The sequence below is a fragment of the Rhinatrema bivittatum genome, chromosome 9 (genome assembly GCF_901001135.1).
Source record: "Rhinatrema bivittatum chromosome 9, aRhiBiv1.1, whole genome shotgun sequence".
Lineage (NCBI taxonomy): Eukaryota > Metazoa > Chordata > Amphibia > Gymnophiona > Rhinatrematidae > Rhinatrema > Rhinatrema bivittatum.
The window spans coordinates 222,813,533-222,836,519 of record NC_042623.1 but is presented as its reverse complement, the minus strand read 5'-3'; the positions used below and the strand labels follow the sequence as shown (position 1 = coordinate 222,836,519).

The following is a 22,987-nucleotide window of genomic DNA, read 5'->3' as shown; positions in this document are numbered from 1 at the left end:
TTCATAAGCATCCTGGGCTTGGTGGTATTGTGACTTCCCATGCCCCAAGTACCTTGGTTTTGACAGGGAATGAACAATACCCTTGACTGTCCAGAGCCCTTATTAATGTTAAATTAATTGGTGCTGCCTTCTCTTTGAATATTAACTCTGTTCCCATTTCAGGAGGGAGAGAACAAAATTGAATACAGAGCATGGAATCCCTTCCGCTCAAAACTTGCTGCTGCAATTCTGGGAGGAGTGGATAATATTCACATGAAACCTGGTGCCAAAGTGTTGTATTTAGGAGCTGCATCTGGCACTACTGTATCACATGTGTCTGACTTAGTTGGGCCGGTATGTATATTTTAGTGCTTTACTTCACTGATGTTTGCTTTTTCCATATTCATGGTGTTCGGGGAGGGAATTACTCATTATTTTGACAGAACACAGCAGTTTTTCCTTGTACAGTCAGTTCTTTTTGTAGGCATTTCTGGTGTGTTTGCATGCTGTGCTTTCAATGTTTTAGCCCCCCCCCCCCCCACCTGACATCTTTTCCATATTATAAAGATAGGGTAGACACATAGCTAAACAAAGCAGAACATGTACAGACATCAGTATGAACTTGTAAGTCTGTTTGTATAAACATAATTAGCCAGAGGAAAAGTTAGAATTTAAGAATTCTTTGTAAGAATGTAGCCAAATGGGCTCAGGAGCAATGGATTATGGTCCCCTGCCAGCAGATAGAGACAGAGTCAGGTTTCAAAACTGACGTCACCTTAGATATACCCCTTCAGTGACCTCAGCCATCCAGTATCTCTCTCCTAGCAGATGTGGATGTGCTATCCCTACACAAGCATTGGTGGTTTAGCGGGATTGCAGTATTAATTAGAAGAAAATTTACCTTTAAATTGGAGAAAGCTCGAGCTCCGCTCTCCTGCAGTGATGCCTAAAGGTCTCTCTCCCAGTTCAGAATTTCTGAGGCGATTTCCAAGATCCCTCAGAGGTGTGCCTTGGTCTGGTAGCTGGTTCCCAGCGTGGACTTTGCTGCTGAAGCAGCTGAAAGCAGTGGGTGCAGGAAGCCGAGCATGGCGGTGACGGCCAAAGCCCTCTCCTCCTGCAGCCGGAAACAATCTGCGTACTCAGCCGGTAAGCGCTGAGACCAGGTAAGTAAAGAAGAACTCCTCTGATTCGGAGGCGTGGAAGGGCTTCGGTAAGTCTTTCCTCTGGTCTCCTTGCTCGGCGTGCGTACTGACAACATTCCCAGTCCCGTTAGGGCAAAGGAAGGGGGTTTCCGAGTGGATTGAGCGCCCCTCCCCCCCGATGGGCTAGGCCCCGCTTCAAGCTCGGTGGGCACTCCACATGGCAGGCCGCAGCGGCACTATCTTGTGCATGGTTTTGTGCGGCGCAATTTCCCCCCATAGATCATTGGAATGCGCGATGCAGGTCAGCCCTGTTGTGCGCCTAACAGGCACATACCCGCATGCATACCTGCACGCATAAGTTCCCGTGCATGCTCGTGCACAACCGGACGCGTACGTTCGCACTTAAGGGTGCCTACACTTGCGTGCATCGGATCTGTACACGCCCGACTCGTACGTTCAGCCGGCCGGCACTTAAGTTACAGTTTATTATGGCTCCAGCAGCAAAGAAGCACAAGCGACACTCATTTGTGCTGCCTGCCACATTAGGGCTACACAGTCTTACCTGGAATCCTTTCTGTCTTAGCATTGTGAGGAGGCCTGGGGAGGATTGGACCAGAACTTCTAGCCTGGTCTCTCCCTTTCAGAAGATGGGTCAGCCACAATCTTATCCGGGAGCATCCCGGATCTAAGAAATCCTGGGGCTGCATCCACTTTGGGAGAGGGCAAATCTGCGGCACCTGCCCTAGTTCTCTCTGGGCTAGGCGTGGACCTAGCGGCCTTTTCTTGGGTGGAAGTTTTTCAAGGCCTTCAAGACTTCGTCGCAGTTAGCTCCTGCCCCTGCCTGGACTGAGCCCCAGCCAAGAAGGCCTCGCCCTCCCAGCCCTATCAGCATGCCTTGTCTTACCAAGGGTATCCCTGATGGGGGCCCAGACATTACGGACGACGAAGGGGGTGCATACTCATTAGAGGATGGGAAAATCCCTCCAGGCTTGGAGCCATACCGGACCATGTTACGGTTTTTCCACAGAGATGATTTGCCAGCCCTAGTTTCCCAGACCCTGAAAACTCTGGGAGTCCCCAGCATGGACCCTATGACGGAACCAAAGAAGAATCCCATCCTGGTGTCTCTACGGAAAACCTCTTGCTATTTTCCAGTGCTGGAAGCCATCCAGGAATTGATTGACCGGGAATGGGACACCCCAGAAGCCAGCCTTAAAGGAGGTTGGGCATTGGAGGCTCTGTACCCTCCAGACCCAACAGCCAGAGAATGCCTGCATTTCCCCAAATTGGATGGATGCCCTGGTCTGCACCTTTTCGAACAAACAACCATCTCCGTGGAAGGAGGAGCGGCCTTGAAGGATGCGCATGACAGGTGGTTGGAGTATATCCTTAAAGCAAGCTTTTGACATAACGGCAATGGCACTTCAGATTGCTTCCTGTTGTCCCCTGGTGGCTCGCTAGTGCCTGCTTCTCTTGAGAGAAGCAGATGGCTCAGGGGCGCATTCCAGAGAGGTGATGGAGCCCGCCATGGCTTTTCTAGCGGATGCAGGCTCTGACCTAGTTTGTACTTTCGCAGCCAGAAGACAACTATGGCTGCGAAATTGGTCAGCGGATGCGACATCTAAGACAGACCTCACAAAAATGCCCTTTAAGGGATCCCTTCTATTCTGAAGCAAATTGGAAAGGTTGGCCAGTAAGTGGGGTCAATCTTCAATGCCGTGGCCACTGGAAGATAAGAAAAAGAGGTTGCAGTGCCTCTCGCCCTTGAAGGGTTGGACCAGGGGTGCTCAGCGCTTTCGGCCCTACAGACACCCGTCAATTCAGACAGTTCAACCCTCAGGAAGGTCTTAGTCCTCCTGGAGCAGACAACCAAAAAAAGGGACTGGTTTGGGCTCTGGTTCGGCCCGAACTTCCCAATGAGGTTTGGCCAACTCATCCACGGGAGAGGAGATAGGGGGCTGACTATCCCTCTTCTATCAGCAGTAGCTCGAGATCATGTCAGACAAATGGGTACTGGACATCATATGAGAAGGATATACTCTGAAATTCCGCAGCATCCTTCTGGTCATGTTCATGAAGTCACCTTGCCACTCCCAGCACAAGAAACTGGCAGTGGAATCTACGTTGATAAGGCTCTTTAGTTTGAAGGCTATAACTCCGGTATCCACATCCCAGGAAAATACTGGGCGTTATTTCATCATACCCAAGGAGGGTTCATTTTGCCCCATCCTGGACTTCAAGAGCATCAATTGTCGTCTGTGGATAATTCACTTCCGCATGGAAACTCTGCACTCTGTCATAATGAACGTACAACTGGGAGAGTTCTTAACCTCCCTGGACCTCTCGGAGGCGTGCCTTCATATTCCAATCCATCAAGACCACCAGCATTTCCTACGCTTTGCAGTACTGTGCCGCCATTATTGATTCCGGGCGTTGCCTTTCAGCCTGGCAACCGCCCCCAGAACATTGTCCAAAATTATGGTGGTCGTGTTGACCACCATAATTTTGGACAATGTTCTGGGGGCGGTTGCCACTGAGGAAAGAAGGAAGCCTGGTGCACCCTTACTTAGACAACTGACTGATCTGGGCGAAGTTGTTGGAAGAGAGTCTTCAGCTGACCAGCAGAGTCATGTCCCTGCTTCAGGAACTTGGTTGGGTCGTGAACATGGACAAGAGCAGCCTCAAGCCCTCCCAGTTCTTAGAGTACCTGAGAGTCCAGTTGAACACCAAGCAGGACAAAGTCTTCCTCCCCCCCTTGAGGATAAGGAAGCTGATGTGCCAAGTGTGCCAGTTGACAAGCACAATGTGCCCCAAGGTGTGGAGCTATCTCTCTAGGTCCTCTGCCTGATGGCGTCAACCCTGGAAGTAGTACCATGGGCGAGGGCACGCATGCGGCCACTCCCAATTCTCTCTGCTTGTCACATTGGAACCCACTGTCTCAAGACTACGCGATTCGCCTCCACCAAGTATGTTCTTGGCTCCAGTGGTGGCTACAGAAAGTTCACCAAAGCAAGGGTGTAAGCCTGTCCCCACCGAACTGGTTAGTCCTCATGACAGATGCAAGCCTCTGAGGGTGGGGAGATCACTGTTAGGAACTGACAGCCCAGGGATGATGGACCAAGGAAGATGCGCACTGGAACATAAACCACCTGGAAGCCCGAGCTGTCAGATTAGCGTGTCTGCAATTCAGAGACAGACTCCAGGACCAGGCGGTCCGCGTGATGACTGACAACGCAACAGCGGTAGTCTACATCAACCGTCAGGGAGGAACAAAAGCCACCAAGTATCTCTAGAAATAGACCCCCTTATGTAATGGGCGTGGTTAAATCTACAAGGGATCTTGGCCTCCCATGTTGTGAGAAAAGACAATGTCAGAGCAGACTTTCTCAGCAGGGAGAGTCTGGATCCAGAAGAATGGGTGTTGTCAACCAGAGTCTTCCAGCTTCTGGTAGATTACTGGGGCCTCCCATCCATCGACCTACTGGCCACATCTCACAATGCAAAAGTCTCCCATTTCTTCAGTCGCAGAAGAGATCAGCGATCCCAAGGGATCGATATCCTTGTCCAGACCTGGCCACAGGAGGACTTACTGTATGCCTTCCTTCTGTGGCCTCTGCTGGGCAAGGTCATTTGCAAGATCGAACACCACAGGGTTAGTCCTGGTGGCCCCGGATTGGCCCAGATGCCCATGATATGCAGACATGAGGAGGCTTCTGGTGGAGAGCCCCCTATGCCTCCTTCTGCACAGGGCCCTTTTCCAACAAGGTCCAATCCTTTATGAGGACCCAACTCTGTTTTGTCTTACGGTCTGGCCCTTGAGAGGGCTCGCCTGACGAAGTGTGGATATTCGGCGGCAGTAATTGCCACCTTGCTCCGCGCGCGGAAATTCTCGATGTCCTTGGTGTACATGCAGATCTGGAGAATACTTGAGACCTGGTTCGAGGAACGCGGGGTGCCCCCTCGGTTGACCAAGATCCCCATGATTCTGGAAATTTTACAGGACGGCCTGAACAAAGGGTTGTCCTTCAACTCCTTGAAGGTCCAGATAGCGGCTCTCTCCTGTGTCAGAGGCGAGGTGAATGGAGGCTGCCTATTGACACACCTGGACTTGGCACGTTTCCTAAAAGGGGTTAAACACCTCTGACCTCCCTTAAAGTAGCCGGTCCCCCTATGGAACCTCAATCTATTATTGGACATTTTAGCAGGGCCTTCCTTCCGGCCGCTGTGCAGTCTGTCTCTACATTTGTTAACGCTGAAGACTGTATTCTTGGTGGCGATATGCTCGGCTTGTCGCATCTCAGAATTACAGGCACTCTCGTGTCGAGAGCCGTTCCTCAGGTTGACTCCAGGAACGTTACAGCTTCACACCGTTCCTTCCTGCCAAAGGTAGTCTTGAAGTTTCACCTGAATCAGTCCATTTCCTTACAGTCCCTAGATAAACGCAAGGACATGGAAGACTTCCACCTCCTATGCCACTTAAATATCAGTTGGCTCTTAGTACGGTATCTGGAACTTTCACGGTGGAAGGAAACAAGGCGAAGCAGCTTTGCAAGCTATCATAGCTCGCTGGATCAAGGGAGTGATCACGGGAGCTTACGTAGAGGCAGGGAAGCCTTTACCCCTTCAGGTTAAAGCTCATTCCACTAGGGCGGAAGCTAAGCTACTGTTTCCCATCGACATCTGCCGAGCAGCGACATTGTCTTCCTTGCACACCACCTCCAGGTTCTATTGCCTGGACATCCAGGCCCGAGAGGACGCAGCCTTTACGAGGGCGGTGCTAACCGGACCATGAGCAGCCTTCCGCCCCATTTGGGAGTAGCTTTTGTACAACCCATTGGTCCTGAGTCCATCTGGCTACATGCTAGGAAATGGAGAAATTATTTACCTGATAATTTTGTTTTCCTTAGTGTAGACAGATGGACTCAGCGTCCCGCCTATGGCTGCCCAGGAGAGGCGCCAAGGAATCGCCCATTAGGTGAATCTAGATTCCATGTGGTTATGGGTAAGCCGTTGCCCTATCCCTAGTTCAGGGCATAAGAACATAAGAAATTGCCATGCTGGGTCAGACCAAGGGTCCATCAAGCCCAGCATCCTGTTTCAACAGAGGCCAAAACCAGGCCACAAGAACCTGGCAATTATCCAAACACTAAGAAGATCCCATGCTATTGATGCAATTAATAGCAATGGCTATTCCCTAAGTATAATTGATTAATAGCCATTAATGGACTTCTCCTCCAAGAACTTATCCAAACCTTTTTTGAACCCAGCTACACTAACTGCACTAACCACCTCCTCTGGCAACAAATTCCAGAGCTTTATTGTGCGTTGAGTGAAAAAGAATTTTCTCAGATTAGTCTTAAATGTGCTACTTGCTAACTTCATGGAATGCCCCCTAGTCCTTCTATTATTCGAAAGTGTAAATAACCGAGTCACATCTGTTCAAGACCTCTCATGATCTTAAAGACCTCTATCATATCCCCCCCTCAGCCGTCTCTTCTCCAAGCTGAACAGCCCTAACCTCTTCAGCCTTTCCTCATAGGGGAGCTGTTCCATCCCCTTTATCATTTTGGTTGCCCTTCTCTGTACCTTTTCCATCGCAACTATATCTTTTATGAGATGCGGCGACCAGAATTGTACACAGTATTCAAGGTGCGGTCTCACCATGGAGCGATACAGAGGCATTATGACATTTTCCGTTCTATTAACCATTCCCTTCTTAATAATTCCTAACATTCTATTTGCTTTTTTGACTGCTGCAGCACACTGAGCCGACGATTTTAAAGTATTATCCACTATGATGCCTAGATCTTTTTCCTGGGTGGTAGCATTTATAATATTGCTGGGATTTAGCGCTTATGTTTGGTTGAGTACAGTTACGGTCATCCATTTTAATCAAATTTTAATCAAGTTGTTATCAAGTTGTATTTGTTTTATTCAAGTTTTTCAATAGTATGTCCACAATGGCTTTTCAAGAGAGTACTGAATGGCTGAGGTCACTGCAGGGGTATACCTAGGGTGATGTCAGCTTTAAAAACCTGACTCTGTCTCCATCTGCTAGCAGGGGAGCACATAACCCATTGGTCCTGAGTCCATCTGTCTACACTAAGGAAAACAAATTATCAGGTAAATAATTTCTCCATTTCAGGAACTGACTAGTTTTTATTGCCCATGCCAGATCAGTGGAAGCAAATGAGTTCTGGTCCTGCTGCCAGCAGATGGAGGCTGAAAAGAAAGCTCAAAGCTGATTTCATTCCCCCTGAGGGCGTCTGGTGCTGCCTTCAGCTCTCTTCAGTATTTCTGTCTCTCTGGCAGATGGTGCAAATATGTGGACTGGTTCTACTGCTATGTATAGGCCGCTCTCGGAAAGGTTTTTTCCGGCCCAGGTTTTCTGTCGAGTATTGGCCACTCCTAGAATGCCTTTAGGCTTGGGTTCCTGGTAGGCACCCTGGGATGGTCCTGGTGGGACTGTTTCTCCCTTCCCACTTGGGTACCGACAGTCTGGTTCTGAATTCCCACACCGCTGTATCAAGAATGATGATTGGTTCCTGTTCTCTTGGTGGGTCCGGCAGCAGGAGCTACTGACAGTTCTCTCTCCCTATATTCTGGGAGAGCAACAGGGAGGGCAGTAGTGTGTGGGTTGTTTTTTTTTTTTAATAAAGAATTTTCCCTGGTCTGCTTCCCGGTATTCTGTGGCACTGTGCTGGATTTGGACTTTGTCAGGGACTCTGAGCTGATCATTCTCCTCTGTCCCTCTCTCTGCTAGCTTCCGGTGTGACTATAAAAAGAGGGAGGCACAGTGCCACAAGTAAGTCATAGAGGTTCAACATGTCACTGGGTGCATTCTTCCTGGTTTGAGTAGGCAGGCACCAGGCAGGCGGGGGCCAAACTGCAACGGGTCAGCACCCTGCCAAGAGCAAAACTGAGCAAAACTTCCCCAGATCGAGCCCTGGTCCCTATGGTAGAATGCAGCACTGTAAAGCACATGGAACAGGGTGTAGTCGGCATTCCTGTTTTGGTTAGATCAGCAGACATTTTCTCACTGCTTTGTGCCTAAAATAAGCATGCCAGATTCTTTTCTTCACTCTTGTAGAGGAACGGGGAAGTTTTTGAGGGGAGGGGCGCTAGATATTTTCCCTCAGGCACAGCAGAACCTGCATGACTCCAGTTCTCGAGTGAGTTTTTCAGCATGCAATATAGTATGCGTGTTACAGTTCCCCTCTCCTGCCCTCTCTGATAGCTGAGCAATAGAGGGAACAGTCTTCAGAAACAGCACTCTTCCCCTCTACACAAATGAAGATTCCCATAGGGTCTTTTGAGGCTAAATTAGGCTTGTGAAACTGTAGATTGCTGTAACCTATTATAAAAAAAAAATGTTTCTGAGTGGTCTTGCTTGGTTTCTCTTCTTGAGCTTTGCCTAACCCTTGTCCATGTCCCATATGGAAGGACTTTAACTTCTTCTTGGCAACATTTGCTGTGCTAGAGCACTCCACTGGCTGGTACAGTTGTAGGGGATAGACTGGACAAGAGGAGGAGGAGATGGCCAATCCAGCGGACAGGGAGCAATTGCTTCCTTAGAAGGGGTTAATGCCTCAGTGGGGAGGCTGTTCAGGAGAGAGAAACGGGTGACCATTAATTCTGGGGCATTACCTCCAGCTGCTTTTTATTTAACAAACACTACCATGCATTATCTGTCATCTTTAGTGTTGAACATGGTGTCAAACAAATGGATGAGCAGTCAAGATACCTTTTGTGGGGAAAACGTAGTGAAACTGACAAATATAAAAGTGCACAGATATCTCCACTCAGCTAACTTAAGGTGTAGCATAATATAGCCAAAAACAGCCCCATATAGAATCAATCAAACTTGGATCTCTCACCCAACGAGCTAAGTCTTAATTTCTCAATTTTGGCTGTATCTCTGGTGTGATTGCGCCAGTACACTAAACTGGTTATATTTCTACTTTATAGCAATTGTGAATCGAGCTGCTAATAATAATTGTGAAACAAATTTATATTTCATCAGAATCCCTGAACCGAACTGCCTGCCTTAATAACCTAAGGCGATGAAAAGGGATGTTTATTACATCAGAAATTTCCTGTGTCACAGCTTTCCAAAATTGATTAACCCCAAGACATTTCCATCATATATGTAAATAAGAACCAATTTCTCCATATCCAACAGCCAGGACCAGCTGCTGCATGTTTGTTAGCAAAGTAAGATGTACAGTAGGTTTTGTGTAGCAACGCAAACATTAATTCAGCTCTGCTAACCAAGATTGAAATTTTGTGTACTGCCACCCAGAGATGTTTCCAGTCTCATTAAGTGTAAGGCCCAAGTCCTCTGTCTACTTGTTAACTGCATATCTGTACACAGTTCATATCTTGCCAAGAATATTGCGTGATAAATAATTGAAATACCATGGGACATGGTCTGAGTCAACAAAAGAAAAGATTCCATACCTTTAAGGGTCCGCAACAGGCATTCCAGCCCTCTTCATAACTGAACATAGAGAGCGGCAAAACCATCCTCTAAGTCAAATTCTTCTTTCAAAACATCAAAGACTTTAAGTCCATCATCATCATCCCAGAACTGAGCAATGAAAACCAAATCATTTCTAGCCCGGGCCTGAAAGCCAGGAGCCAAAGTACAGCCAGAGATGCCTGAGCTGTGAAAAATTGGAGACCATGGCAGAATCCTTTCTCTAGATAAATATAAGCATTTATTAACTGTGCACCCAATCCTCATAGTGTGTGCCAGAATTGGGTTGTTTCTAGAGAGTCCTAGCATACAGAGAAGAAGGGGGATAAATAATAAAATACAAATAAAAACTCCAATCCACTGGCCCTCTCTTGCTCCGGGGAGAACCAGGAGGGGTCAGCTCTTTGACCAAATCGGGCTTTAAGACAAATCAGCTTAGCCACCCAGTAATGCATAAATTTGGAAGGGGCCAATGCACCCTGATTCATAGGCTGCCACAAGGAGCTGAGTTTAATTCTGGCTTGCTCACTTGTTCCATGTTAATTTCGCCATAACTTGATGATTGATAAAGACCAATGCAGTAATGTGACAAGGTAAATACTGAAAGAGATATAACAAAAGGGGTAGGATGTTCATTTTAAGGAGATTTATTCTATCAAATCAAGTAATAGCCAGATTGTCTCAATCTGAAAGACCAAATTTAATCTTACCGATTTTATAGAACTATACTTAGCTTTGTAAAGATCTTTATAAGCAGGAACAATCCAGTTCCAAAATATGTAAACAGTCTCTAGCGACCCTGAAGGAGGGACAGCTCATGGAGAATTTTCACTTTTGGGCCAACTAAAAACTAAAACAGTGAAATCTGACAGACTATACCTATGAGAGAGCAGGTCCAGATGAAGAAGGATCCATTAGAAACAGCAGGCCAGCATCTACTTATAGAGAGATTTGTGTTCTATCCAGGCTGCTCAAAATCCCTTAACAGCTGGTGTATTGTAGGCTGCTACCAGAAGTGGTTCAATAGCAAGGTCAGAAAATAAAGGAACCATTAATGCGCAAACGTACCTGGGTTTAGTATGTAATGTTTTAACCCAATCAGTGAGTCTAGTGTTTCAAATAAAAAAAAAAAAAAAGACTATGGAAGGCTTTAGCTGCGTCTGAAGTGATGATTAGACCAGGAATTCTTTTTTATTCGCTAGGTGTAGAATGTTAGTGTTAGCAGTAGAAACTATTCCTTTTATAAAACCAGTCTATTCTATATGATTTGTGTCTGAATGATGAGTGTAGTACTGACCCTGAGGTTATATTTCCTCCAAATATCAATCAACTGAAATGTGTCCACAAGGTCTTTTTATAACCAGTAAACTGGGGTTCAGTTTCTCTGAAAGAGGTTGACCTCTGTCCGGACCCTAGGAAGATAAGTTCCAGTCACCTTCTATAATTATATTTATTGCAAGCAGTTTATCCCTGAAGGAAGCATAAAATTCAGTTTTGCTAGAATTAGGGCCATAAACATTAAGCAGAGTGAATGGAACAGCATTAAGAGTACAGCTTAGAATAATGTACTTTCCTGAACATACCCAGATCAGTCCAGAAAAGTGGGTTGTGCATCCCTACCAGCAGGTGGAGTCAGAGAACAATTAGAACTTTGGGCACTGCTACATAATGAGAGTGCCACCTGCAGTCACTCAGTATTTCTCTGACTCCAGCGGGTGGTACATATGCACACCTGCAGTCTTTAGTTATGTTTTTTATTTAGTTAGTTTGAATTTAATTTTTTGGTTTACGGTCGCTTCCTGAGGTGTTAGGCGCCTTCGTGGGCCATCCCTCAGTAGAAGCTGGACGCCCGGGGAATTGGATATTCCTATCAGGGTTTCGCCCGCCACAGTTCGGTGTCTGAGGACCAGGGGCTCCTGGCTGCTCGTCACCGTCTCTGCTACAGCTGCTCCCTTGTCTCATGCAACAGCTTTTCTCTGTGTCTTGGTAAAGTTTAATTTAAAAAAAAAAAAAAAGAGTTGTTTTCATTGCGGCTGACTGACAGTCTTCAGTGCTGAGGTAAGGAGAGGTGCAGGAGGGACTTGGTCTTTTAAGGCCAGCTGGGGAAGCTGTCAGCAGTATTTCTCTCAGCTCCCGGGGCACCGGGTCATTTTCTGAAGGCAAGGGTGAGGGTTTTTTTTCTCAGTGTGCCTCGTTTACTTGCCGCTTCCCTGCTGGGGGCCTTGCGATTTCACTATAGTCAGGCTCTTTTCCCGCGGCACGGCTGCGCGCGTTTTTTTTTCTCCTCAGCCGGTAGTTTCTTAGCCCGCAGCACGAAAAATTTGTTTTTTCTGGTCCTGCCTGACTGAAATTTTCTCCGCGTCACGGCTCCGAGCATTTCTTTTTTTTATTCATGTCCTTTTCTATTTCACTTCAGACAATCGGCGTGCTGCTGTGGATGGGACCGAAAACAGAATCGCAGGCCTGCCGCGCGTGTGGGTCGCTCGGCCAGGCGTTAGATGCGGCCTCCTTATGCGCAGCGTGTTCCCCGGGGTTAGAGGGCTCTTCAGGGCTTCTTGGCTCCTCCCTCGGGGAGGGAACGTCTGTCTCGCCTTCGGCTTCGCGGGAAGAAGATTCTCCACCTGTTCTAGCCCCGGTGAGGGAAGACCTCACTGGGGAAACTGATGATATCACCCCAGCCGACTCTCCAGTGGGGGAGGGGGACCAGGAGGGGTTTTCCCCAGAATTTGTCGTTCTTATGCACCAGGCTTTCCTGGCAAGGAAACACTCCACGGTAAAACGGCCCGGTCTCCCAGGGGCAGGTTCGGACCCGCCTGAGAAAAGAGGTCGGGGTACGGACCCTCATCAGCACCTCTCTGATGAGATTCTCCCCAGGGTACGTGAGATCCGATCCCAGGGTCTGGGGCGACACCGGCTTCTGGGGTAGTAGGGGTGGCAGACCCGGATCCGCGGCTGGATCCATCTGATGTGGATACTGATGATCCGATGAGCCCGATGACCCTCCTGCGCAGGGGGATGACCCCAGCGTGGTGCATTTGTTCAAGCGGGATGAGTTAAGACCCCTTATTCCCCAGGTCCTTGAAGTTCTGGGACTTAATGTTTCTCAAGAAGTGTCTGACAACGAGGGCGTCAAACCAGTCCTCGACGGCATTAGGGGGTCCCACAACATCTTTTCCTCTGCCTAAGAAGGATCGCAAACTAGTGACCCGGGAGTAGGAGATTCCGGCTTGAAGGTGGGCAGAGCTATGGCGAAATTGTACTCGTTATCGTCTGATGTTTTGGATTTACTGAAGATTTCAAAGGTGGACGCCGCGGTCTCGGCAGTCACGAAAAAGACCACTATCCTGGTTGGTGGGGCGGCTGCCCTTAAGGATATGCAGGACTGCAAGCTGGAGATCCAGTTGAACCTAGCATTCAAGGTTGCAGCGCTAAGCCTTTGGGCGGCGGTTTGCACTAGCCTCATGCAGAGGGGCCTGTCTGTGTTGGGTCCAGGAGTCAGCTACCAGGGCCGGTACGGGCGACAGTGTGGCTCTGCAGTCCTCCCGCCTAGAAGCAGGCATCGCTTATGTTGCAGATGCTTTGTATGATCTGGTGAGGACCTCGACGAGAGGTATGGTGTCCTTGGTGTCAGCGCGGCGTCTCCTCTGGCTGTGAAATTGAGCATCGGATTTGTCCTCCAAGTCCCAGCTTTGTAATCTACCCTTTAAGGGCAAGCTCCTCTTTGGGGAGGATCTGGATCATCTAGTAAAGCTGCTTGCTGAATCCAAGGGCAATTGGTTGCCAGAAGATAAAAGATCTTATAAGAATGTCTTCCCTCCTCGAGCTAGATTTCGGGACTCTCGCCGCTTCAGAGCGGGTAGATACTCTGCACCTCCTGCTTCTAAACCTGCTTCAGGGCGCCAGCAGTCCTTTCGAGGGGGTCACCGGCCCGGAAGAGATTCAGGACATCTTGGTGGAGGAAGTAATAAAAAACCCCAATGAAGCCATGAGCACCCATTCCTTTGTCGAAGCTGTCGAAGGCAGATTATTCAACTTTTACATGGAATGGGCAAGAATTACATGAGACCGCTGGGTCTTAGAAGGGATCAAAGACTGGTATGCACTGGAGTTCTCACGCCCGGTCTGGGAGGTTTTTGTGGAGTCCCAAGTGGTCTCAAGCGAGAGGCGGTTCGGGTGACTCTACAACGACTTCTTGAGCTCAAAGCTATTGTCCCAGTTTCGGAGGCTCAACAGGGATGAGGTTGGTACTCCGTGTACTTTGTGGTCCCCAAGAAGGAGGGCATGTTTTGGCCCATCCTTGATCTGCAGAAGGTGAACTGTTGCCTTCGGGTTCCTCGCTTTCGTATGGAAACCCTGAGGACAGTGATGGCCGCGGTTCAAAAAGGGGAGTTTCTCACTTCTCTGGAATTCATGGAGGCGTATTTACACATTCCGATCCAGCTGAATCACCAGAGGTTTCTGCGGTTCAAGGTCATGGGATGACACTTCCAATTTCGAGCCCTCCCATTTGGTCTCGCAACAGCTCCTTCCTTCGTCAGGAGGGAATCTTGGTCCACCCTTACCTGGACGACTGGTTGATTCGCGCAAAGTCTCGGGAGGACTCAGAGAGATCAGTGCACATGGTGATGTTCACATTGCGATCCCTAGGTTGGGTAATCAATGTGCAGAAGAGTCACTTGGAGCCCACTCAAAAGTTGATTTATCTCGGAGCACAATTCGATACCTTGCTGGGCAAAGTGTTTCTAGTGGCGGACCAAATAAGGCAGTTGCAGGAACAAATACATTCCCTTCTTCGAAGGAACAATCCCACAGTGTAGCATCATCTTCAGGTCCTGGGCTCCATGGCTTCAATCTTGGACTTGGTTCCTTGGGCGTTCACTCACTTAAGACCTTTACAGCGTGCGCTTTAGTCTCGCTGGAGCCCGGTGTCTGAGCAATTCTATCTACCAATGCCTCTACTTCCGGAATCCAGAGCCAGTCTGTCATGGTGACTGTCACTGGACAATCTGGAATGGGGGGTGTATTTGGACATTCCAAATTGGCTGATAAATCTCCACTGATGCCAGCCTCTCAGGTTGGGGGGGGGGGGGGGTGATGTGTGCAGACAGGTCCACCCAAGGGTTCTGGTCGGCAAAGGAAAGATTCTGGTCCATAAACTGGCTCGAGACCAGGGCTGTACATCTGGCCTTGCGGGTGTTTCTTCCCTGAGTCCAGGGCAGAATGGTGCGAGTCTTCTCAGACAATGCGACAACGGTGGCGTACATCAACCAGCAAGGTGGGACTCGAAGTTCCACCGTAGCACTGGAGGCATGTCTTCTGTTCACCTGGGCGGAGCGCCATCTCGAGGGATTGCCGCATCCCATGTCGCGGGAGTAGAGAATGTGCAAGCCGATTATCTCAGCTGTCAGCAACTAGACCCAGGGGAATGGGAACTATCTTTCGAGGCGTGGAATCTCATTTGCGCCAGATGGGGAACTCCTCAGCTGGATCTGATGGCATCGCAGGCGAACGCAAAAAGTTCATTTTTTCAGCCGTCGCCGAGAACAGGGCTCGGTGGGCATAGACGCTCTTGTGTGTCCTTGGCCCCTTCCCGCCCTGGCCCCTCATAGGTCGGCTTCTCCGTCGCATAGAGTGGTGGCGCCGGAGTGGCCACATCATCCGTAGTTCGCGGATCTGGTACGCTTGGCTCTAGAGGCTCCACTTCAGCTGGCTCATCTAACGCATCTGCTCCGTCAGGGGCCCATATTTTCGGATCGGGATGATCGCTTCTCTCTTGCGGCTTGGTTTTTGAGAGGCGACGTTTATGCTTGAGGGGTTATTCAGAACAAGTCATTTCCACTCTCCTACAGGCGAGACGTCCAGACACCTCTATGGCCTATGTGAGAGTTTGGAAGCTTTTTAAGACGTGGTGTCAGCGTTCCTGCGACCCTTTAGCAGTGCATGTTCCTCGGGTTCTTGACTTTCTGCAACAGGGCCTCGCTAAGGGCTTGGTATTCAATTCCCTTCATGTACAGGTTGCAGCTCTAGGTGCCTTGCGGGGAAACTTTGACGGCTGTTCATTGGCAGCGCATCCGGATATTGCTCAGTTTCTTAAGGGGGTCAAACATGTGCGCCCTCCCATCCGTTCGGTGTGTCCGGATTGGAGTTTGAATTTAGTCCTGCGAGTTCTGTGTCTCGCTCCTTTCGAGTCTCTTCGTGGAGTTTCCCTGAAAGATCTAACTTTGAAAACTGTGTTTTTGGTGGCCATTTGCTCGGCCCGTCGGATCTCAGAGTTGCAGGCGCTGTCTTGTCGGGATCCTTTTCTTTGGATTTACGATGATCGGGTATCGTTACATGCGGTTCCGTCCTTTGTCCCTAAGGTGTTTTCAGCCTTTCACGTCAATCAAACTGTGGAGCTTCCGGGGTTCCCTAACTGGTCCCAGGAGCCTTCTCAGAACAGAGACCTTCATCTTTTGGATGTGCGGCACGCCTTGCGTTATCTGGAGGTTACCAATGACTTCAGACGTTCTGATCATTTGTTCGTTCTCTTTGGTGGCCCAAAGAAGGGGGACAAAGCGTCAAAGGCGACCATATTTCGGTGGATTAAGGAAGTCATTTGCGCGGCATTCATAGCCCGAGGGCGTCAGGTGCCTTTGGGTCTCAGAGCTCATTCCACTAGGGCTCAGGCTACCTCCTGGGCAGAGTGTCAGTTACTGTTGCCTCAGGAGATCTGTAGGGCAGCGGTGTGGTCGTCTATTCACACTTTTACGAAACATTACCGATTTCGGGTTTCCGCCAAGGTAGGGTTGCTTGGGTACATCCCACTTTTCTGGACTGATCTGGGTATGTTCAGGAAATGAAAATTGGTTCTTACTTGCTAATTTTCGTTCCTATAATACCACAGATCAGTCCAGAGGCCCACCCTTTTCTTCAGATACCGAAAGACTGTCTTGGTCAGAACCTCCTTAAGTTTTTTATTGTCAAAGCTCCTTTTTTGCAGACATGATTCATGGAGCAGTTTTTAGCAGTTGTTCAGTCTGGTTTTTGCCAGCGACGAAGTGGTAGTCCTTAAATTTGGTTGGATGTTACCCTTCGTTATTTAGTTCTGTTAGCATGGGCTTGGGTACAGGTCAATACTGAGTGACTGCAGGTGGCACTTTCTTTATGTAGCAGTGCCCAAAGTTCTAATTGTACTCTGACTCCACCTGCTGGTAGGGATACACAACCCACTTTTCTGGACTGATCTGTGGTATTATAGCAGGGGTCGGGAACCCATGGCTCGCGAGCCAGATATGGCTCTTTTGAGGGCTGCATCTGGCTCGCAGACAAGTGTCGCCATACTTCGCGGTTCCCCGCTGACCCAGCTGCTCCTCGGTCCTCCGCCGCCCGGGCTTAAAATGCTGTCAGCCCGGGCGGAACGCGGCAGGACAGCTGGAGTCAGCGGCACCGGCGTGCTCTCTTCTCCCCCCCCCCCCCGCGGCCCGGAAGAGGAAGTGGAGAGCATCGGGTGCCTGCGCGGGAAGAAGAGACCACACTAGCGTGGTCTCTTCTTCCGCGCAGGCACCCGATGCTCACCACTTCCTCTTCCGGGCCGCGGGGGGGAGGAGAAGAGGGCACGCCGACTGGAGTCAGCCGGGTGCCTGCGCGGGAGTCATCGGGTGTCAGCCGGGTGCCAGCGCTGGAGTCATCGGGTACCCGCGCAGGCACCCGATGCTCTCCACTTCCTCTTCCGGGCCGCGGGAAGAAGAGAGCACGCCGGTGCTCTCTTCTTCCCGCGGCCCGGAAGAGGAAGTGGAGAGCATCGGGTGCCTGCGCGGGAAGACCCGCGCAGGCACGCTAGTGTCCGATGGGAAGAAGACTGCAGCGCGGCTCGGAGGAAAATGAAAATCTTCAACCGCGGCCGATGGGACTCCGCCTTCGCCTCCGCGAGGGCTGAAAATGAAGGAGGTTAGCGTTGGGAGGTGGCTGCTGCTGCCGCGAGTTCCCGGGGGGGGGGGGGGGAGAGAGAGAGTGAATGAATGAGCGAGCAAGCATGTGTGTTTGAGATCCTGTGTGTGTGAGTGAGAGATTGCATGTATGTGAATGATTGAGAGCCTGTATATGTGAAAGAGAGTATGTCTGTGATTGAGATCCTGCCTGTGAGAGAGAGAGCATGAATGTAAGTTTACCATTGGGAACCTGTATGTGTAAGTTTGTAATTGAAAACCTGTTTGTTTGAAAGAGTATGTGTGTATGATTGAGATCCTTTGTGTGTGAGAGGGATCATGTGTATGTATGATTAAGAGCCTGTGTGTATAAGTAAGAGAGAGATCATGTGTGTCTGTGTCTGATTGACAGCTGGTTTAGGTGATGGAGCATGTGAGTATGTGATTGAGAGCCTGTGTTTAAATGAGAGAGAGAGACCATGTGTGTCTGTGTGATTGAGAGCTGATTTAGGTGAGGGAGCATGTGAGTATGTGATTGAGAGCCTGTGTTTAAATGAGAGAGAGAGACCATGTGTGTATGTGTGTGATTGAGAGCTGATTTAGGTGAGGGAGCATGTGAGTATGTGATTGAGAGCCTGTGTGTAAATGAGAGAAAGAGAGGACATGTTTGTAAGCATGTGAATGAGAGTCTGTGTGTGAGAGAAAAAGACAGCATGTATTTATGTGATTGAAAGCCTGTGTGTGTGTAAGCGTGAAAAGATAGACAGCATGTGTGTAAATGTGTAATTAAGAGCCTATATAAGTGAGAGAGAAAAAACATTTGTATATGTGAGTGACTGAGAGCATGTGTGTATAGGTGTGTCATTGAGAGCCAGTGTGAGAGAGAGCGCTGTATGTGACTGAGAGAGGAGAAAGTTCCAAGCAAACCACCCCACCTCCTGCTAATTCAGAACAATCTCAGGACACCTGGATATCAAATGTTCCCAGGTATGCAGAGCAAAAAAATTTTTGTATCCTTATTATTTTTCATTACTGGATCTTTGTGTCTGCTATTTTGAAATATTTTGTTGGTATCTGGAAATGTTTTATATGAGTTTTTAATTATTGGATATTCCACTCATCAGCTGTTTCGAAATATGTTCTTTTTGTTAGTACAGTTTTACTGCTGATGATTTTATATTTCTTGATTTGTTTTATAAGGATGTGTGATGTTTCTTTTTTCCTTTGTTACACTGCATACAGAGACTCTGGCTTGTTGCAGTTTCCAATTCAGTTTTTGTCTGCATGCTTCTTGTTATGCGTTTTGGTCTCTTTATTCTATGTTAGGTGAGTGACAGCACGTGATTCAGGTGAGGTTTTCTGCTGGCGTGTAGTTTCTGTGTAGGACTCTATAGCAGCCTGACTTGGTCCGTTTTCCTAATAGGAGATGTATTGGTGTCTTAAGGCCTGGTGTAATATTTTCAGAGACTTATTGTACATTAAAAGTGTGATCTTACATAAAATGCACACATTTACTTGTATTTAGTTTTAAACATATTGTATGGCTCTCATGGAATTACATTTTAAAATATGTGGCGTTTATGGCTCTCTCAGCCAAAAAGGTTCCTGACCCCTGTATTATAGGAATGAAAATTAGCAGGTAAGGGAGGAAGTGACGTCACCCTAGCGAATGGCAGCCTGAGGAGGAAGTGACGTCACCCTAGCGAATGGCAGCCTGATTCAGTGGCTCCTCCAGCAGCACAAGCATTCTCCTCTAATCCTAGACATCCCTCCACGGATCGTTGGCTGTTTTCGTGGTGTAACAGCCCCGATTTTCTAGATGTCGGTTAAGCGGAAAACTGTGGATTTCAAGAAGTTTTCCTACCTGAAATCGCAACAAGACGACTGCCTTGAGTCGACGGACATCGCAAGCATGGCGGCAGCGCCGGATGGCCTGCACGAAAACATGTCCACGGAGGAAGTTGAGCTTGCCGACATCGATCTTCCGACTCGCGTAGAAATGAAGAAATGGTTTGCGGAGTTAAAACACGACCTGCAACAAGATATGAAGGACAATAAAAAGGAAATTATGGAGTCCCTGGACGACATGCGAGAAGAAATGGCTGAAACCGGAAGGAGGCTATTTGAAGTGGAAACGCGAGTAGACGCACACGGTGAAGATCTTAAACTGGCGCAGGAAAATCAATCCTCTCTACTTAAGGAGGTGGAACAGCTGACCGAAAAGGTTGAAGACTTGGAGAACCGATCGCGGCGACATAATTTACGCTTTAGGGGAATTCCAGAGACATCTGACTACCAGGATTGCGTGGCCACTGTCATCCAAATCAGCACAATGATTTTACAGGCGGCGCCCGCTTCAGAGAATGGCGAGGCCATGCTTACAATTTGCCTTGATCGGGCGCATCGCTCCTTGGGGGCTGGGGTCCGCAATAAACCGCGGGACATTATTGCCTGCTATCAGGACTATAGGGTTAAGGACAGAATTGCTACAGCAGCCCGTAAACAAGCGTCCTGGAAATGGCGCGAACATGATGTACTGATTTTCGCTGACCTTTCCCCAGTAACCATTAGGAAGCGGTATGAATTAAAGAGTGTAACGGATGCGCTACGCCAGAATAATGTGCGTTACCGCTGGCTTTTCCCCTTTGGGCTTAGCTTTACCCTTAAAGGGGCACCGCATCGGATTAAATCTCTTTCGGAAGCCTCCCGGATACTGCCGGAAGCTGGATACCAAGGCTTTGAAGCTTCTCAGCAGACGGCTAAACCTCCCTACAGAAAAGATGATCCGCCGAGATGGCAACGCGTTACCAAGGGGGGAAAACGTCTTAGAAGATATCCGGAGCCTGGAGAATCTAATAAGGGACAGACTTGAATTTATTTATCTGGGATTGTCCCAAGAGTGCTATTTTGCACTTAAGATTTTTTCATGCAGGCATGCATGCTGCCACGTGCGGGCAGAGGAGTTTGTTTTTTCTAATCAGGTTTCATGTTCGCTAACGGTTTTTGTAATAACTATTCTAGCATTAGGTTATGCTGTTTATCTTATTTTCTATGAGGAGAATTTAATTTTAAGCTTATAGTTGATTATATTATGCTGCGGGGTGAGTTCGCGGGAGGCTGGGATGACTGTTCCTCCATCCATATGTTAGTCAGTGTGGCTTGGATAAGCTACACTGTACTTTTTCTAAGGGGGAGTGGGGATCAACAAAGGGGACGGGATGAAGTGTCTATTTCTGGGGTGTCCACTGAGGGTAGCGATGCCGGCCGGTCTTTCATATCCGGGTATTCGGGGACATTTGTGGCAGGCGAGGTGCCAACGAGACATATAAGAGAACTAAATAAGTTTTATTCTACTCTTTCATTGATTCTCTACCATGGCGGATATACATTTTCTGTCTCTTAATGTTAAAGGTCTTAATACCCCACTCAAGAGACACAGATTGTATGCTGATTTAACCCAATATCACATTCATATTGCTTTCCTCCAAGAAACACATCTGAAAAGAAGACACGAGCATTTACTTAGGCATGGGTCTTATCCTTCACAATATTGGGCAGCTTGCACAAAAAATTATAAGTACACAGGGGTAGGCATCTTAATCAGTCGGGATATTATATTTGAATTACACTCTACTGTTGAGGATCCAGAGGGGAGATATTTGATATTGGTGGTTTCTATAGGGGGATTAAAATTTACGCTAGTGAATATATATGCTCCTAACATACATCAAGGTAGTTTCTATAATAAACTAACCACATTGTTGGAGGGACACGTAGAGGGGCACCTAATCATGGGAGGCGATTTCAACCTTACTATTAATCCACATTTGGATAATTCTAGGGGTACTGCAGCTGCCCCCAGCAGAGATCGCAAAGCATTGAAAGCTTGTCTTACCAGACTGTCACTCCTGGACGCCTGGAGACAGAGATATCCTCGGTCCAAAAGTTACACATATTATTCACGAGCGCACAACTCTCATTCCCGCATTGATCGACTATACGTAGATAAGGGCTGTATCAATCTGATAGCACAACCTATAATTGAGCCCATTACATGGTCTGACCATGCTCCAGTTCGAATGATTCTCACGCTCTCCCAATATGATAGAGGCCAAAGATATTGGCGACTTAATGATAGTCTACTTAACGATGCTGAGTTTGTTGATCAGCTTCGGCTAGTGATTCAAGAATATCTATCCTTTAATGATGATGGCCATACTTCGCTCATGGTTCTGTGGGACTGTTTAAAAGCGGTTGTTCGGGGGCGCTTAATAGCTCAAGGGGCCCACCAGAAAAAAGTGAAACTCCGGGAGAGGGTAACCATTTTGGCTCAGATCCGAAGTCTAGAGGGGAGGTTTCAGCGTACCAGCTCTAAAGAGATACTGTTGGAATTGGATCGTTGCAGGCAATCCCTAGAGAATGTGGATGCAGCCCAGATAGCACAAAATTTGGAAATATGTAAACAGGCATATTATGAAGGGGGCAATAAAGCCGGCAAATTATTAGCTAGAAAATTGAAAAGGATTCAGATGCAAAACAATGTAGTTAAACTTAAAGATGAAAACGGACAATTACTGACCACTAATACCGATATACGAAATAGATTTCTCAGGTTTTATACAGACCTGTACCGTGCAGATGCGAAGATTGATCAGTCCCAGATAGATACTTATCTGAGTACAGGTGACTATCCAGTACTTACACCAATACAGGTAGAGTCATTAGATAAGGAAATCACTGTAGCAGAGGTGGTCTGGGCCATAAAAGGCTTGAAATCTGGGAAATCTCCTGGACTCGATGGCTTCACAGCGGTATTCTATAAGACTTTTAACCATCTTTTAGCTCCTGTGTTGACGAGACTGTTTAACTCCTTGCGTGAACAAGAGGCCTTTTCTTTGGAAGCGAATTTAGCTGGGGTTACCCTGATTGCAAAACCAGGGAGGGACCCTACGGTCTGCGGCTCTTACAGGCCGATCTCCCTAATCAATTTGGACATGAAGTTGTTGGCCAAAATATTGGCTAATAGACTTAATTGTATATTACCAGATTTGGTGCATCCAGATCAATCCGGTTTTATCCCGGGGAGGATGGCCTCAGATAATGTGCGAAAGGCAGTTAACTCAATGTGGTGGGCCAGAACACGGAAAATACCCATGCTATTATTAGCCATAGATGCCGAAAAGGCTTTTGACTATGTACATTGGCCTTTTTTATTCCAAACCTTGCGGGTCTTTAAATTTGGGGACTTTTTTATCAATTGGATACGACAGCTATATACGAATCCTCGGGCCTGCCTCAAAGTGAATGGGGGTTATTCTACGCCCTTTCCTGTGGAGCGTGGGACGCGACAGGGATGCCCCCTCTCGCCTTTACTTTTTGCCCTTTTTTTGGAACCCTTTACCCATGCTATACGCGGGAATTTGGCTATCTCCGGGGTTCACGTAGGGGAGTTTAATTCCAAATTATCACTTTTTGCGGATGAT

The 22,987-nt window shown here is 48.1% G+C and overlaps 1 protein-coding gene across 1 annotated transcript in view; it reads left to right on the top strand.

Moving 5' to 3' along the window:
* The window catches only part of LOC115098835 (rRNA 2'-O-methyltransferase fibrillarin-like), a 198,835-nt gene that overhangs the window by 106,657 nt on the left and 69,191 nt on the right, over nt 1–22,987 (top strand). Inside the window, 1 exon segment of the mRNA XM_029615833.1 lies at nt 163–333. Coding sequence (XP_029471693.1) covers nt 163–333 — 171 coding nt within the window.